This window comes from Anser cygnoides, chromosome 14 (genome assembly GCF_040182565.1).
Source record: "Anser cygnoides isolate HZ-2024a breed goose chromosome 14, Taihu_goose_T2T_genome, whole genome shotgun sequence".
Lineage (NCBI taxonomy): Eukaryota > Metazoa > Chordata > Aves > Anseriformes > Anatidae > Anser > Anser cygnoides.
Genome location: NC_089886.1, coordinates 336,219 through 355,125, shown reverse-complemented (window position 1 = coordinate 355,125; position 18,907 = coordinate 336,219). Strand labels below are relative to the sequence as shown.

The 18,907-nt window shown below is 51.0% G+C and overlaps 1 protein-coding gene across 3 annotated transcripts in view; it reads right to left on the bottom strand.

Annotated features, from left to right (window-relative positions):
• DPYSL3 (dihydropyrimidinase like 3) overlaps positions 1-18,907 on the bottom strand; it is a 57,085-nt gene that overhangs the window by 16,209 nt on the left and 21,969 nt on the right. Inside the window, exon 1 of one of the 3 annotated variants that reach the window (XM_067005421.1) lies at positions 6,479-6,627. The exons of the other annotated variants lie outside the window; for them this stretch is intronic. Within the exon in view, the coding sequence (XP_066861522.1) occupies positions 6,479-6,517 (39 nt within the window). The 5' untranslated portion in view covers positions 6,518-6,627. Of the gene's footprint in view, positions 1-6,478; positions 6,628-18,907 lie in introns of those variants that run through there. 3 annotated transcript variants of the gene reach the window in all.

Genomic DNA, 18,907 nt, shown 5'->3' with positions numbered 1-18,907 from the left:
CAGTCTTAACATGGGCTGCACGTGGTACAAAGTCAAACAACCTGATCTCACACATGGCTACCATGCATTCAGATGACAAGAGCTGGTTTTGCTGTTCCAGAGGATATGCAGGCTCCATAACTGTTTAAAACACCTCCAACCGCCCTCTGGCTTTCAAGCTCCCCCCACGTTCCCCTCAGCTCCCTCCAGCACCTGTAGCCCAGGTTCCAGAGAGTGAGTAGGTCCGTCCCTCCCACGGTGCGAGCCTGGACCGCGGCTGCTGGCAACCCTCCGCAGGGCTCACATGCAGGCGCATCCTGGGGGGTTCCCGCACAGTTAATTCCTCTAGAGGGAGCTGGGCTTCCTGCTCTTCATCTGCTGCTCCAGGGTGATTTCTGGAAATATCACCGAGCTGTGGTCATTTGCAGCCAGAGAACTCCCTCACACCCTTGCACCTCACAGCAGCCAAAGCTCCAGGCCCGTGTGCCTTATACAGCAACTCATTCATACAGGTCGAGACAAAGAAATTGGGTGGGGAAGGGAGCACACAGCACGGTGAGCTTGCCTGGCTGCAGCTTGGTGCTGGGCAGGGCAGCAGGCTCGGTCTCCTCATCGGCACTAACAGCCTGCAGTATCCCGAGGTCCCCTGTCTAAGATCAGGTTTGCCCTCAGCACAGCTGAAGGCACAACAGGACCCATACCCACCAGGCATGGTGGCACCGGGCTGGAGCTGTGCCCCATTCTCTCCTGACCACAGTCCTTCCCCAGCAGCAGACCAGGCTCTGCTCCCCTCTCTCCTGAACGCAGGTGGGACACAGGTCCAGCAGAGGTTTGCATGGTGCTGGTCGCAGACCTCCCCGGACAGCTCCCAGCAGCCACCCGTAACAGGTCACTGCTGGCACAGGCAAACGCTGCCTTGACTTGTGACACTGGGATCGTGGGCACCCCTTGCTTGCATCTTCCACCCTTGGGTCCAGCAGAGGTAGCAGACCAGCCGGGCGTGCTGGCCTAGGAGTGCCGTGTCTTGGGGCCAGTTCTCAGCCTGCTGCCCCTCTCCCCAGCAGCACACCTCAGGTGATGCCCAGGTTTGGGACTGAGGACTCTGGACCCAAACAATGCTGCTCACGAACCACTGATTCTTCTCCTCCCTGGCACAGGGTACTTGTCCCCCTTTGCATCTGTATAAATGTCATCTAAGTTACCGTACTGTCATTTTAAGTTCAGAAAACCCAAAAGGAGTGAAATGGGACCACAGCCACTTCCTTATAACCTGTCAGTCAGAGGGGAAAACAGCTGAGCTGTGGCTTCTAGGGATGCAAATGATCAATATTTAAGTAACACTATAAAAAATGCAGATAGCAATAGTCAAGCAACAGTATCAGGCGTAAGCTACAGAAGAACTGGGGCTATGGTGAGAAACAAAGGGAAGAAAATTCTCGTTTTATATTCCAGTCAACTGTATGTGAAGTTTCTCCCATATGTCCAGTTCCCTATGCCCTGGCAGATCATGCTTGGCTTCAGCTAGCCTGCTCAAGGAGACAATAAAAGACTCAACCTGTCCAGATCCAATAACACGACTAGGCCATGGTATGTCTTGCCTATCCCCTTCGCACCTTCCAACTTGCCTTTCTGAGGGCCCTGGAGTTCATTTTCACAAGAACCAGGAGCGCCAGCGAACACTGATGCTGTCCACTTCTCCCTGCACATCAGACCAGAGAAAGCAAAGGGACACAAGCACCAGTGGTGTGAGGAGTCAGAGACTGAAATACTTGACAATTGCTGAATAAAGTGTTAATATGAAGTCAGAAAATATGCCTGCATACAAATACAAATGGTCACTTTGTGGCAGACATGAAGGGTTGCTCAGTGCTAACTCGGTTAGTACACAAATAAAACTGCTAGGCTCACTACGGCTGGAGCATGAACAAGGCCTTCATTCAGGGGATCGGGCTCTGCCCCAGAGCCCACCCCACGCCTGGCTGCCACACCATCCCCGTGAGAACAGGAGAGACAAGGGCTGCACCAGTGCCCACCCATTAACCATGAGGAAAAAATACAACACAGTGAAAAAAGGAAAATCCCAATGACATCCCATCTACAGGCTCTGGCATCATTCAGGGGTACACCCAGACGTAAAGAGGTAGGGGGAGTGGAAACGAAGAGGATGAAACAGTTAAGAGGAAACAAGGCCGACTTAACAGACAGGCTTCTGCAGCACGCATATCCAGAGCAGCCTCAGATCACAATTAGTGCACTGTTCCCCTGCCAGAGCTCGCCTGTGCTTCTCCACACCCACCGTGTCCCCCTGCCAGCCAGTGTCAGGCTGTGCCACCAGCCATTGTTATCAGACGTGAAGCTCTGTCTGTGCAGGGAGCAGGCAGGCGCCACGGCAGCTCCTCTCCGCCAGGCCTGGCAGCGGCATGGAGCCACGCGTACCCCCACGGCCCCCGCCCAGCCCCTGGCTGCAGATGGCAAGTGGGAACCCGGTTCCTTGCCAGGGCCACACGCCGGGGCAGCGCCACAGCTGCAAGGGGTCCCTGAGCACAGCCACAGGCAGCTCTGCCCAGCTGCTGGCACAAGGCTGCTGCTTGTCCACCTGGCCCACGCTGCTGAGCGTGTCTCAGCCGGTCCCTGGGCAGCTGGCGGCAGCCCTCAGGTCACAGGAGTGGTGCCTGTCATGAGCCTCCACTCCTGCAGGCACAGGCACCCCCCCACAGGTCAGGCTGGAAGCATCCTTCCAGCACAGCCTTGCATGGCTCACTGGGATCACCACTGGTACCCAACACCTCTGCTCTGCTGGGCAGCACATTGTGCTGGACACTCTGTCCCTCCACCTGTTGGCATTTGGAATCAGTGCTAAGAAGCTTTCAAAACCACTACCCATTCCCTCTTGCCCACACTCTGCTCCTTACGCTCTTAAGCATCACCTGGTCATCTGAGATCCCAAAGTGTCAGGGGGTCTCTTAGCATCTCTTGTGTGATGTTGCAGCAGGAAAGGGAGGCAGCTGCCTCCAGCAGGATGCTGGATCCAGCCAAGAATAGAGCTTACCTTGTTGACAAAGCACAGGGGTATAATTCGGGTAGCACAGAAGCAGGTGTGTGGCTTTACTGCTCTTTCCCTTGAAAAAGAATAGACACTAATTGCTATGGTGTGTCATCAGCGGCTGGACGTCTCCTCCTTATTAAGGGACCACACCAGAGTATGGAAAAGCCCCAGGCTGGAATAGCAGGGCCAGCAGAACTGCTAACTGCACATGTTCTTCCCCATGACGTGTGGGCTGGTAATGAATACCACAGCGATGGCTGGCAGTTTACCAAACTCTGCCCAGTGAGTAACTGAGGCTTTTCTCCCCACTTGCACCTGACACAAGATGCTAACCATCCCTGTGCAGACCTTACTGTTTCCAGAAACATCACAGAGATGCCATCTGTGGGCTGTGACAGGGTAGCTGAAAGGGAAAGGCATGGCCCACACCATGAGAAGATATGGGAACTCCAGTCTACCCGGGATGGAAAAGATTTTTGTGACCAAAGCACAAAGACCAGGACATTTTGTTTCAACCAGCAGCTTCCTTAATAGCCATTTTGTGAAAACGGCATTTCCTCATTTTGGTCTTCCACTTCTCCTTCTGCAGGAATGTTCACGTCTTGTGAATAGCAAGAAAGGAGAGGAAGAGAGGAAGTATCCTGATTATATGTTGGAAAACAAAACAAAACAAAATTTTTTTTAAAAAGGAGCTAATAAAGAATCTCTCAACAGACACACAAGGTTCAGGGTGACTTTTCTCCTGAGCCGGGTATCCCAGCACCAGTACACATCTGGAAAGTAACAGCACATTTACTGGTCTCTAATGCACTGTGCACAGCCAAAGGCCCAGTGAAGAGCAACACCCTATCACGCTGATGAAGCAGTCACTGGGAAAAACAAAAAGATTCAATAACCCTCCCCTCCCACCTCCTCATGTTTGCTCCACACCACAACCAACAGATTTGCCCATATTTCCAAATCTTTCTTCATGACTACAGTCTTGTCTGTCATTCTGTCACATGTTACTTTTGACCAGGCTTTTCCAGTTCTGTTTGGGAATAGTTCCACACTAATTTACCCCACACAAACACATGCACCCTTCACTTGAGCTTCTGGCTTCTTCACTAAAATGGCTTTCCTAGAAAAGACCAGAAATCGCAAACAGATCCACCAGGCAAACTCTGGTTTTCTACAGATCACTGTCAGAAACTAACTGCTAATTCTGACGGCAATGCTGTTGAGTACGAGACGAAATAAGAGGGGAGTGTTTGTGCATCTCCAGAATTATGCTAGACAGTTCAAACAATAGCTGTCAGGAAGTAAAACCATTCAGATTTCCAATGCCTTCACAAAAGCCAAACCTGCCTGTTTGTGGGGTGAGAGACATGGTGAAAGCACTACTACTCCTTTCATTTGCAGGCTCAGCCACTGCCTCGGTGCTATCAGATTTGAGACTGACGGGTGAGTTATCTGCTAGCATTCCTCTGTGTACCTTCATACTCCTGACCTCTCAACTGTGATGCTTTGAAGGTCTTTGAGATATCTTCTATCCTAATGGCACAATACAGTCTCCAAAATTTCTCTTCTAACAAGCACAGTTTAGCTGACAGTCTGTCATCCCCAGAAGTTGCTGTGTGTCTTGACAGGCAAGAATAGACTCTGGGGTGGAAATCTAGGGAGGAGGAATAAGCAATCAACACAATGCCCAGGGGAGGCATGACCTGCAGAAAGGGACTGCAGAGGCTTACTTTGAGGGAAGCCAATATAGTTGAGATTTTCTTTCTGCCATACTATTAAATGAGAGAAGACCACCCAAACACAGACTCCACTGCATTGCTTCCCCTGGACCTCAAAGCATGTGTCCAGGAACATATGGCTATTTGACCAGAATTTTAGAATCTCCACCACCCCAACCAGAATGTGATGATGCTGCAAAGCAGGGCAAGCAAGTCCTGGAGGGCCCTCACCAAGCTGCAGAAGTCACAGGAGAGAACCACCTGTGGTGTCAGCTCCAAAAATGCCACTCACTGGCAGCATTTTAAGCGTCAGTAGGCGGAGGGAAGGATTTAACAGAGAGAAAAAAAAAAAGGCAACTTGTGAGACTTTGTTACCACTGAGGTGAGAAAGTCCCTGATGGAGTCCAGAGGAGCAGGGACAAGCCCCCATACCTGTAAAGTGTATCACAAAGGTCCTTGCTGAAAACGACCCAGAGAATGGGGAAAATCCCACCTCCAGCAATAATGTTCTTGTAACCAGTCTAGGGATACTGAAAAGCCAAGATTTGTAAAGAGGTAATATTGCTTATTAAAGCAATTGGGTTGAGAATCTGGGTTGACAAAAGAATTTCTTTTTATAGTGGTTAATGACCTTTGTGCTTGTTTGGGAGTAATTTGTTCACATCTGTACATTAAAAAGCACAATGAAGCTTGACTGCTTTGTCTTTCCTTTTTCTTCAAGAGGCCAAAGCTGTCCTCAGGAGGAAAAACAAGAGCTATATGAAGTCAGCAGAAAGCCGTCAAAAAGATGAAAGACCCGATTGCTTTCCCAGAAAAAAAATCCCCATGCAGCCTCCTCCAGGAGGAAAGCAGCTGCACCCCACGAAGGAAGGCGCAAGCTGGATCAGAGCATGAAAACCCTAGAGAGATCGACACAGAGAGGCACCCGTGGGACCCCCGTGCAGCTGGCCTCCCTGCAGCTTCAAAGAAAACATGTCAGCCAGCCTTTCTTCTCGCTGAGGTGGCACGAACGGGCTGTGATCGCGGTAGGTGTGGTCCCCTGCACTACTGCGCCAGCAATGGGGACCGCCGCACCTGATGCAGCAAGAAAGAGATCAGCTCGGAATCCAGCGCAGCGCCGCCGAATACGGAGAGCACCTCGCGGACCACGGATAAAGAGCACACCAGACGGGCTGCAACCCCGCCCCGGCGGCTTTCTGCTCGCCTGCCGCCCGCCCCACCTGCGCTCCCGCTGCGCGCTGCTGGGGACAATGGGAACCAGCGCGGGACCCCGCGCCCCGGCCCCGGCCCCTGCCCGGCGGGACCCGGCCGCGCCGCCCACGGGGAGCGCCCGCCCGCAGCGCCCGCACCCGGCCGACGCCTCCGCGGCCGCTGCCCCCCCGGGAGGGACCCCCGCGGAACGCGACGGGGCTGCGAGCCCGGGCCGGGCACCGCGCCCACCCGCTGCCACGGCTCGGCGAGAGGCGGCCCCGGGGCGGCTGCCGGGCTGGACCCGCGGGCGCTGCGCGGGGAGCGCCGGGCGCCCCTGCCGCCGGCACCGGGCGCGGCTCCGCCGGGCGCGGGCGGGCGCGGACACCTGCGCGGGCGGCGGCTCTTTGTCTGCGCGCCGCCGCGCCGGCCCGCGGCGCCGGGCACCGGCCCCGCACCGCTCCCGCCGCCCGCGCCCCCGGCCCCGGCCGCGCAAAGGGAAGCTGGGCACCGGCGGCGCCGCCGCGCCCGGCCCGCGGGCACGCACCGTGATGCGCGGGATGTTCTTCTTGCCCTGGTACGACATGGCGCTGCCCGGCCCGCCGCCGCCTGCGCTGCCCTCCTCCGCCCGGCTCCGCACAAAGGCGAGCCCGCGCCGCGCCCGCCGTGCCCGCCGCCACCGGGGACCGGAGCCCGCCCCGCCCCGCCCCGCCCCGCCCGCCCCGCGCCGCCCCGCCCGCCGCCGCCAGGGGGCGCCCCGGCCCCGGCCCCGCTCCCTCGGCACCGCCCCCGGGCGCTCCGCAGCGCTCGGCGCCCACCGGCAGCGAGCGCCGCTCGCCCGACGCGGCTCAGCGGCAGCGGGCAGCGCCCAGCCGTGCCCCTCCGCCCGGGGAAGCCCCGGGGCCCGGCCGCTGAGGACGAGCAGCGCAGCCGCCCTGCGTGGGGCCAGGTCCGTGCCTGGGTCGAGCCTGCAAAGACAGCAGCCGAGGGAGCTGGCCACCAACGCGGCTCCTTGCAAGCTAAAAATTGTCAAGGTAATAATAGTAAATTAAAGAGATTTCTGAAGGAACGGGTTATTTTGTACTGTCAGAGTGCATCTGGATCACCTTGGATTTTCCTTCAAAAGCACAAGTATTGGAAACAAAAATACAATGCAGTACACACCTGACTCTGACAACCTTGTGCCCCATGTAAACGCTACCAGTGTTGGCAGCACAAATGGCCTATGTATTTCCTCAAATGCGATCTTGCTGAAGCTCTTAGAAAGTTTGAATGGATACACATTTCTGCTAAGTCCAAAAAACTTTCACCACCTTCAGGTGAGTCAGCAGCTTCTCAATAACTTACTTATCACTGCCAGGACAACCAGGGCATCTGCAAAATTGCATGGGCTGCACGGCCCAGCTGGCCCATTGCCTCCTGCATCCCACCCCACAGCTGGAGCAGCTCAGCAGTCAGCAGGAGGGCTGAACGCCTTCCCCTTTCCCCATGCATCCATGTGTTGGAAGCAGTCTGCAGGTGTCGGAAAGGGCATGGAGGAGCAGGGCTGGGCTGGTGCCTCTTTGACCAAGAAGGGGGTGGGTAGGAGATACAGTACCAGACTGCAGCGCTCCTGCCACAACGCTGTGATGCACCCAGAATCAGTCCTGGACTTTGGGGAGATTGGACTGGCTGGGCCTGGCATGTGAGAAAGTTGCTTGACCCTCATTGCCAAACCTCCTGAAACTTCACTCACCTATTTTCTAGAAAGTTTAACGGTATCCCCATGCTCTGTGGTACCATGTTATTTGGTGTGGTGTCAGTAACAAAAAGAGCAGCAGTTAATTAGATAAATGACTATGCAGATATACGCTACTGACTTGAGTTTTCAGTTTCAAGAGCTGGACTTGCATCAGCCCCCTGGATGCTGGCCAGCCATGGTGACTTCAGAGCCTTCCTCTGTGCTTTCCTCCTGGTTGCTGTGTGACGCTTGCATAAATACACAGCGTGTTTTACACTGCCGGGGCCCCAACACATTCAACACTGAAAAAGATTTCTTTTTCATAGGGCCTCTTCAAGGTGCAGCCAGCAAGGTGTTACTCACATGCTTCAAAACATCCTCAATACGAAGCAGAGCCGACTGGAAAGTTATTTTAAAATGGCAACACTCTTACAGCTCATACCCTCAGAAAAACCTGTAGAGATAACACACAATTAGATGTTAATGTATGGCCACAATGGGTGATAGGAGCATGGCAAGGAACACCAGTAGTGTGAGCAGAGGAACAGGCATGTGCTGCTGCAAGGATTTTGTCTTCGAAATGGAACCAACTCTGACTGTGGCCTATCAATGCTCAGCTGTTGACTCAAGACATGTCTGTAAAGATCAAGGTGCTGCTGACCCAGCTCTAGTGCAAAGGATGAAAATAGGTCCCACCAGTCTTACACAGATGTGATCAATGGTGCTTTTACAGACAGACACAACTGAGGTACAGTGAATATAACCAGTGGTGGAATAAATCAGGGCTCAAGTGTCATAATGTTTAGCAGATGTTCAGGGTGGCTCATCCCCGTGCAGTCTCCTTTCTCCTGTATGTATTTTTGCATAATATCATCCCCTCCTCTCTCCTAAACAGTCAGGTTTTCAGAGTCTGAGCTACCTTGGGGCACAGCGAATCCAAGAGATGGGAACGCATCTGATGAACTCTCTCTAGGTGGAACCTCTGGCAGGATGTGCTGTCTCAAGAGGCTGGTCAGGCAATCCTACTCCAGCACACCAGGAACTTCCACCACACACAACCCTTTTTCTTGTGTGTGAGTGTGTGTGTGTGTGAGTGTGTGTGTCTGTCTGTCTGTCTGTGTGTCTGTCTAGTCCTGAAGGAAGGGGGTGGCTGACCCAGACCTGTGGCTCTCTCCACACTCTGTCCTCTCCCCATCGCTGGGGTCACCCTTACTTCTGTGGGAGTGTCCAGCTCCGTGCAATGAGTGTTCACAAGTGTTTGATGACCATACTATCAGTGCTGCTGGCTCCAGCTGTCCCATTCTCTTACGTTCAACTTGAAAGCCAGAGTGAGAGGAAACTGGGAAGAAAGCCCACTGGCTCTGTTACTGAAAAACACTTACAGCCATACTGGCTTTTCCACCATCTACACCATCTCCCAGAGGCAACATGGAGCTCTGCAGCCTCTCAAACTCCCACTCAGGAGCAGACAAGAATGGGAAGGAATCTGAGGCTCAGCTGTTCATGCTGGACACACATGAGGTCTGCCAAGAGGCAGCAGGAGACAGCCTCCATATTGTACAAGGCAGGTGGGGGGCCGTGACACAAGTTTTTCCACAGTGGAGCAACTCTGCTTAGTTTTATCCTGCATAGAATATACACTGGGGCTTTGGCAGTGGAAACAAGGAGAAAAAATAACAGATGTATGGCCTGAAACAAACTAAATTTCCGGGTCAGGACTTGACGTTTTCAAGGAACTGTCATGTTAAAAGCACTGGGTATTACTGCCACTCCACCCCAGCTGGATTACCACATGATTTCAATCACATGTCCAAACTGACATTAGGTAAGGCAATTGTTCAAGCCAGAATTTATCTGCAGTCTTATTAAGGATTAGCAGAAGCCAGAGTAATTTCAGGACTGTTCTTTTCTTCCTCCTTTGGAGTGAGGCTACCAGTGATGCCATCCACAAAACCCTCATGAACCAGCTCCAGAGCCTGGCAGACATGTTGCTTCACAGAACATGCTCGAGGCTCCAGAAAAGCCGAAGTCCCTGAAGGGGGCTGCCCTTGACCATCAGGAGCCCATAGCAACTCCAGTGTGCCAATGCCAAACACCGAGACAACGTCCCTATTGAAACAGCAGTTCCCAGCCTGTGGACAACCAGAGGTCTGTGGACTACCCTACGCTCTTCACAGGCAGCAATTAAGAACAGGCCTAATACTAGTTAGCTTTATCCAATTTGACAGGACTCCTAACTTTCACCCAAGCTGAAGTGAAACAGGGCCAGAGATGGAGGGAAGGTGGGTGACCCTGACGCAGCCTTCACCGAGGGCTTTTGCTCCAAGTTGCAGCTGAGAGGCCCGGCAGTCTGCAGGCTTCATGAGTGACCAGGTGCCTTGCTTCCCCCAAGTACACTCGGACAGCCGGTGCTCGGAGGCACAGCGAGACTGAGCTCCAGAGCACGCCCTGCCCTGCCTGCTCTGAGGCTGCCGCAGGCAGGCAGGGGACTCCAGGCTGCTGCTCCCAGGGACAGAGCTCATTCCCACCAACAGTGAGCAACTTCCCCACAGACCAGTTAAATGAACACCTACCTAACCACATTTCAGCTGGAAAAACCAGCCAGGCTTAAGATAAATAGCCAAAAAAAAAAAAAAAAGAAGAGAAAGAGAGAAAGGGAGAGAAGTGAATAATAATTTTAAAAGCACTTTGAATTTCTGTTCTATTTCTACTCTATTCTAGATGGTGACAAAACTACATTTCAAATAATGACAGCAGAACCTAACTGCTATCTTCAAAAGAGACAAAACTCTGGAAATAGTCACTTATGGGACTAACTCCCTGAGGAAAATGAGTGCTAAATCCTTCAGGAGCCCAGCCACCCCACGAGCAAGTCTGCCTTCAGCCCCCAGCTCTGACACTCACTCAGACAGGACGTTGTTGCTTTCACAAATGTCCCCGAGGATTCTCACAGGCCCAACAGGGCTGCAAGGCCTCTGAGAGCTGAACAAACCCCAAACTGCAAGAGACAGACCCATCCCTGCATCACAGCAATAGAGCCGTGCACCCCTGAGCAGGCAGGCATGCAGAGGAGGCAACAAGGCAAGGGTGAGCTAGTTCTTCTCTTTGCCAGAAACAAATGAAGTTGAAATCAAACATGTCAAATGGAATATGCTAATATGTGTACATGAGTGACGGCTGCTTTAAGGCCTATTAATTCAGTTACAGCCTGGTCCTGCAGAACACTGAACTGGGTGGCTCAGCAAGTGCTCTTCCTCTCCTGGGGAGCTCAGTGAGCCATGCAAGGGAGAGGCTGGGCAAGGGCTGGCAGCCCAGAGGATAGCTCACAGGCTGTGGGATGGAGCCGCTGTCCTCATCACCCTGCCCAGTGCCACCACCATCATTAGCAGCACCTTGCCTGCTCCAGTTCCCCTTTTAGAAACACAACAGCAATGCACAGAGCATAGCAGAGCAGTGTGTACACCTTGGTTTTACGACAGACTACGAACATTAATGTATTAGCATTAACACAACCACAGCCTCCCGGAGCTTGGCAGCCAAAGCTGCTCCCCTGGTCCCTTCCCACACCTCTGCACAGGATGAGCCACCAGGACCCAGAGAGGAGGAGGCAGCTCTCAAACTCATTTCAGAAATGACACAAGGGAAAAAGGGAGGGGACAGAAACCTAAGAGCAAGAAGGTGGCACTGGGTTTGCCAGACACAATCAAATGTGGCAGCAAAAACTGAATTTGTAAATGACCCTGGAGGACACGAGTGCTTGAAACTTGAAAGTGCGTTCCTGATTAAAGCAACAATAGGATGAAGAATAAGAAGCGGCAGAGCATACAGCCACACCTGCAGAAAAAAACGTGGGGTGCCCAGATAGAGGTTTGATTCCTAGCCAGAAGAATTGCTTTTCTCCTTGCATGGTCTCGTATCCCTGGCAAGGATTCCCGAAGCAAGCCTGCTCAGGGCTGGCGAGGGTGCTCCTTCCACAGGATGTCACCAGAGAGCTGGGCCAGTCCCTTGGGGACCCCCCAGCCCCGGCACTGCAGCCTCTGACCCATGCCTGGTGCAACGCAGCTGGGAGGGTCCTGGCCTCACCTGCACTGACTGCTCCATGCCCTCTGACAGCTCCATCCCCACGGCTGCACGGGACACAGCTTATTTGACACTGAGCATGGACAGGATCCGTCCAGCAATGCTAGGGTGGCCAGGCTCCTGTCGGGCCCGGGACAGGTGACACAGTCTCCACCAAAGCCCATCTCTGGCCAAACGCTAACACCGAGCCTGGAGGGGTATCGCTCCCACTGCATGCTTTGCTCTCTCCACAGGGTGAACTCTGGCTACACAAGAGCATCTGGATTTCCACTGAAATGACTCAACTCCCTCTGAGCGCAGAGGAGCCAGACCAAGCCCATGACACAGAGGCACAGAGGTGATGTCTTCCCCTTCACGTGCAGTGCAAGGAACAGAAAGAAGGTCTGGGTGTTCTGCTCAGCCTCACCACTATTCTCCCCTCAGCTGAATGGAAACACCCATTGCTGGATCCAAACCCACTTGCTCTAAAATGGTATTCAGCTCGTCCCAGCGGATCGATGAGAACAGTGCTGCTGAATCCAACCCACCACCAGGAGCCAGCCCAGCAGAGCCAGCCAAGGCACTGCTGTATTTTCCAGCTCCTCAGCCTTGTCTCCAGGAAGTTGCCGGCATGTTTGGTTTTTGTTTCTTCCTCCCGTTTCCTCTGGCCACCATAGAAACTGCTCCCCAGCAGAAAAATCAACTTTCTCCACCTCTTTGCAGAGGTAACAATGGAAGGGGTCTACATAGGGAAACTCCTAACTTTGCTCCTGAGGTTAAGCATCAGAGCAAATACAGCTCTAGCTGGTCTCCACTATGGTTTTCCTCGGGATTAGGGCGGACTGTCAGTGACCAGCTTTGCACTCACTCAGACCACTTCTGCAGAGAAGGCCACACAGAGGAAATAACTTTTCTGGGTCTCACAGTGTTCGTTTCCATCACAAATGGGGCTTGTTTCTTGCCCCAGTCCTGGAAGTGTTCAAGACAAGGCTGGAAGGGACTTCAGGCAACCTGATCTAGCATGGTAGTTGGAACTAGATGATCTTTAAGGTCCCTTCCAACCCAAATCATTCTATGATTCTATTTTGTGATTCTATAATTCCAAAACCTCCTTGCTTTCATGTCACTTGCAATGGCCAGTCTGCCCAGTGGAAGCCAGGAATGAAAGGGCAGGCGTGAGCTGTGCAGGACAGGGAGGAGCTCATGTCTGAAGAGGCCGTAGTAAACACCCGTGGGTCCTGGACCTCAATAGCTTCAATGCGGGCCTGGGTGGCCCAGCAGCCTTGGGCAGCCTGCATCCCACTCCTGTGCTGAGCTGGATTATTACAGAACCACAAAAATGGCAAACCCATAAAAAAGTACCAAAGAAAATCAGCCGGTGCCACCAGCACATTCAACATAATCAAACACAGCACCTGCTTGTTTTTTTTCTGATATGACACCCATTAGTGTTTAAGCATAAAGACTGCCACTAGTGGTGGCCAGAGCGCACCTGGGGCTCCCTCAGCACTTCAGTCCCCGAGGGTGCATCCCCCCCAGCTTGGCTGCTCACAGGCAAGACAGCCCAACATCAGTTACGGGATCTACCATCTCCCACACAAACAACCAAGGCAGGAGGTCACACACTGTTGGGCTTTCTGCATTCAGTGGAAAAGGCATGGACTGACTGTCCCAGGATGATCTGGTGAAAAACCAAAAGGCTCAGTGTCTACACACTCACGCACTGACTACCACCTCTTGAAGGAATCTGTCATCCACGCTCAGGTTCAGGATGACGACTGGGGGTCTTGGTATCTGGGGGATGAATTAATATTTGCCTACAGGCTATTTTCTTCAGACTTAATGGTTCAATAAATTCTGTCAGGTTAGGCATTAGCTGGTACCATTCCAGTGGCTTTCTCATCATTTCTAAACCAACCTGAAGGACTGTGTACCTCTGATTTGTTTTTCATTTTTTCTTCCACCACGTAAGAGTGGCACCAACTTCTTGGGCAAAGCACTTAAGATTTCATACTCCATTAACCTGCAAAACTACTGACTTTGCTCTGATATCCAACATCTGCAAATCCCAAGAACTACTGCAGGTTTCCACAGGCCGCATTTCTCCTCCATCCCCTTCCTCATGTTCTGCTAGCTGTGACTGCCGAGCAGGTCTCCTTGTCCCCAGTTCATGCAGCTACGACACCTCCCGAGCAGAACCCACCCCTGGCCCGGCCCTGCCCAGCCAACACTGCCCGCACCCCCCACACACTGCATGGGACAGGGCTGCCAGGGCACAGGGGAGCCAACACCATGTTAGCGCTCCCTCTAGCACCTACGTTTTGCAGCCCCGTACTCTAGAACTCTCACCTCACCAAACACTCTTCTTCCCTGCGGGGCAAGCAGGGCCAGATTGTTCTGACCTGCTGGAAGTGCTGACTTCTTAGACAAAAACAAAAGGAAAAGCTAATTTAGGATGGAGCCAACGAATCTGCTATGGTCAAACCACAACACTTCAATTTAAACCCACTGATGCTTGTGTTTGACACTTACAACTGTGTGCATACAACATGCTTGAAGGGATTTCCAACACAGCAAAAAAACTTCAAATGAGAAAGCAGTGAGTTTTGCTTTGTGAATCTCAAAATGTTTAGCTACAATTCAGAATTTTTTCATTGTTTTACTCTTTTCTAAAATGTGCTTTGCAAAAACAATTGCACGCAACTTTGCAATGACAACAATAAATACCCATGTGGCTCATCCAGAATTTGTTTGGCTCCCAAAATCTGGTTACTGATGAAATGCTACCTGCTGGGATGCTCACGGTACGTGACCACCCCCTGGCACCACTACAGTGAGGTGCTGTGTGAGGAAGCCACACGCTTCTTCCAGCTTCTGCTTGGAGCCTCAGACCTGCAGACGGCTGCAGGAAGCCACACTTTAGAAGGGCTTTTGATAGGGCCCCCAGCCACACAGGGCAGAGGCAAAGCATCGTTGTCCCCTTCCCTGTAGCTGAGCAAGTTCTTGTGTAACCATCACCCAGGAAATGGCTCACGATCTGTTACAAGCACAGATACGTGGGAATCAGCCCTTAGTTTCTGCATCTCACCCTACAACCAGCAGCTGGGCAGGGACACAGACCCTTGTACTATGCTGGGCTGGCACCATCCAGAAACACTTCAGAGGAAAGATGCAAAGCTACTGAATCAGCAATGTCACCTCCTGCTGCAGGTGTTTTTCTTGTGGCATCCCCAGCAGAGTAATAAGCGAGCCCACTGCTGATCTGTGGTTAGTGGAGGAACAATCTCAGCTACTCTGGAAGCTATGCATGAGAACAGACTTTTCCTCATGCAGGATCAGGAAATATTGCATGTGCACATCTTGCTATGGTTTCCGTCAACCTTGGAGACCACATATACAGTATTAATGGAAGCATCATCTCCCTTATCTGCTGGAATGAGCCATCACTAGAACATGCTGCATACTGTGACATTCATGGCCTGCATGGTGATTCCCCATTGCCTCCATAAAATGTGCCAGAGCTAGGACATATTATTGGCTGTCAAATGCGGGGGGAAATAATACTGGCTCTGCATTTTAAATATTCTTTTGTGCTATCAGTTCGCAAAGGCAAAGAGCATGCTAAACTGTGTCACCGACATAGAAATAAACTCCTTTCCCAGCACACAACGCTTTTTACACCAACAGGCCAGAATCCCTCTAAATCCCTGCAAAGCTCTGACCACCTACAGGACAGCTTAACAAACTTGGTAGTTTTGTGTAAGTGCAGGCAAGTACCTGTATCCTGTCATTAACAGCCAAAGAAATGACCAGTTATTGTTCTGCAGGCAACAGCTTTCTTAAAAAAAATAAAATTAAATTAAAAAAAAGATGTGCAAGATTTTTTTTCAATAAAAATGAGTGTATTTAGCATAAAACCCCAGGAATTACAATATAGGTTTTACTCTTGTATTTGCATTGTTTGAACTAGTTCAGTGGCCTGGGTTTGTTCCTATATTCTACAGAAATATGAGAAATAAAAAAAACCTTTCCTCAGCTCTCTGTTGAAGGGGGTGGTATGGAGGCTATGAATCAATGCCATCAAAGTGCTTTATGATCACTTGCATAAATACAAGATTTTAAATGGTGCTAAAAGGACGTGCACAACTGCAATTTCTAGATCACACTAAGTTTGCTAGTAAGGAAAAGACTGCTGTTGGCTTGGAGTTTCTGCCATAAATTACTGGCAATGGAAAAAAAAAAGCTGAATGCTGAAGTCATAGCAAATTTTACGAGTGTCAGAAAAAGAAAAAATAAGAAAGAACAGAGTTAGCTCAATCTTCCTTCTCCATTTGAGGCAGCCCTCTGTCATCCCAAGATTTAGCACAAACAATATGAGTGGTGTCACACAACTGGATGGGACAGGGCCTGCATGGTGCCGGCCACCTCCGGGAAGAAGCCAATAGCTGGTGGGAGGGTCCCCATGGCCCGCTCAGCGCAGCGCGCCTCGCCCCACTGCCTCCAGCTAGAGCCCGCTCCCTTGCAGCCTGGCTGACAGCACAGCCTCAGCCTGCGGCGAAGCTGCAATCCCCTGTTTGTGGGACCACGGCCAGTTGCCTTGGAAATGACGACTTCACTGCAGAACTACGCAGCAGGATGGGACAAGAAGTCTGGGGTAAGCATAACAAGCCAAGCACTCCTCGCCCGTGTTACTGAACAGAAGGATGGAGAGCAGGGATCCCGTACAGCTGAGCCCCGAGGAGGTCCATTAAGGAGGCTACCACAGGCTTCTGCTTTACTATCCTTCTAGGCACCAAGCACAGAGGAGACCCTGTGCCTGTAAAGCTCGCTCCTCTACTCCTCAAAGCCACACCGCCTCTGCAGATGCCCAGGAGCTCAAACAGAGGAGCCCTGTAGGCTGTATTGCAACATTACCAGCCCCCCCATGAATGCCCCCACCACAGGAATTCAGAGGGTGCTGCCTGTGAGCCACAGAAAACTCTCTCTGACTTCATTATAGTAAAATACATGATGTAATCTGCAAGTCCAGAAAGCTGTGCAGGCACACAGCAGCCCCCACAGCCACAGCCCCGACCCCAGCTGCCTCCGACTCTCTGGCCTGAATGACTGGTCACTGCCATTACCCCCAAATCAAGTGGCAAAGCTCAGACTCCCACTGATGAAGCAAAGGCAAGGCACCTAACTGCTCTTAAACATACACTGTGCAGTAGCACAGCAGTATTACTTCACTGTGCCTGAATCCACAGCTCTGTTCTTGACCTTCCAATAGGCTTTGCAATAAAGTGAAGTGAGGTTACATCTACCTGGTCCTGTATTATGCTGACAGGTTGTGTGACACTACATACTATTACAGGGCAGTTATACATTGCAGTTATCTTCCTGCAGAGATAGTGGTGCTTTAATTATAATTAATGCCCTTAAAAAAGAAATGGTGTGTTGGTATGTTATATTTCCAAGAATTTGTTCATTGAAAAATTCGGATATAAAACTCTATCTGCTGCTTTCTGCAGAGGCAAGTCCTTTATTCTCAGCTTTCCTAGTAAATAGTCACTTGGTCAAGGGTAGGTCACTTAACCTTTCTCTCTGTTTCTTAATCTGTCAAATTATTCAAAGAAGTTTGATTTCAATTTGTCTTGACAAAGGAGCTTTTGTGTGCTCTGAATCTGCAAAAAGTTCAATGCAAGCAAACTCTTTGTGGTTGTACAGACACATTAACTTGCCATAGTGTGGCTCAGTATGCAAGATGGGTGTTTCCCATCAGGACTGTTGTACTCCGGGACACTCTTGAACTTGAAAGGTGTAGTAAAAAGTCATATGATTCCTTCTGGTCATGCAGTCACAAGAACATTTATATGTGAAGCTTCCCACCTTCTCGGGCACTAAGTGCAGATTAAAAGGGCTTGGTTGCTGATGCTTGTCAGGCGGAAGGCCTCAGAGGAAGAAATCTAGGAGTAGAAAACACTGGGAAGAGAGGAGTTGTTGAAGGAAAACCTCAGCTACAAAACTCTGGAGACAAGGGTCTAGTCAAGACCTTAAAAGGGAACGACACTGTTCCAAGTTTTTGGTACAGCTAATACAGAGAAGCTCGGAGCAAAGCCTGCAGACGGGCTGTCACAAGTTTCCTTTTCTTTTCCAACAAGCAGCAGCTTAATGTTACTTCAGTGTTCAGTTCTGCAGCTGCTATTTGAACCATACAGACAAGGTCAGTGCTGACAGGAATAGCGTTAATTTTCTTCCCGACTCAGTAAAATGGACTGTAAAAGGAGCAAAGCTCAACAGCAGGAACCAAATATTGTGCCAATAAGAAACCAGAAAGCAGAGACTAAAGAAATGTGCAAGGAAGAAACCTCAAAGCAACCAATTGCCTAGCTAGAAGCTCTTACAGAAGACAGCAGTCCTTGAGGACCGCCTGATGCTTTTCCCAAAAGGCATAACAGGCCAAGTCATTGCACTTCATTGCTTCTGCTCCCATCAGGCTCCAGATGGTGAGTTTAGTCCTCGAGATCCTAAGTGTTTGCATTTTGTCAAAATTTGTACCCTGGATACAAGCTGAGGTTTCTGCAGAATCCTGAGATCACCACATCATTTCTTCAGGCTAAGCTGCAAGGTTGCTATTTAATTTAGTGATTTTTGCTTCCATTTTTTAAAATGGACTTTATTTATTTCCCCTGTTCATCCTTGAAAAACAGTGCCCTTATGCCTACTATTTACTGAAAAGTTTAGCCTCAGATTTACTCACTGACCCACAGGCCAGCAAGTGCCTCATACGTAAATGAGTAACAGAGTCACTGAAATCCCAACTGAAGCATTTCCTCAGCGTTATTAACTTAACGATCTTCCTGCCAAACTCACACGGGCGTATATGGGATCAGAACCAAAAAAGCAAGCAATCTCAATCTATGGCTGAAGAATCTATGCTGCTGAGCTAGGAGAGTATTTATTTATTACTTTGAGATCGGTATGAGTTTAGGAACTTTGTGCCTGATGCTACCTTCGCTGGTGTCAGTTCCAGACCAACGTGATGTCCCCAGCTTCAGATACGGTACTTCTGATTTGTGTCAATGCAAGATCAGGATCAGGCTGGGATTACTTCAAAGAGTAACAACTCCAAAATCCCTTCTTTGGGGGAGGAGGGGGAGATGTCCTTTCATTCAGGTTTACAAAGAGCAAACATAGTAAAAAGAGTCAGCTATTCTA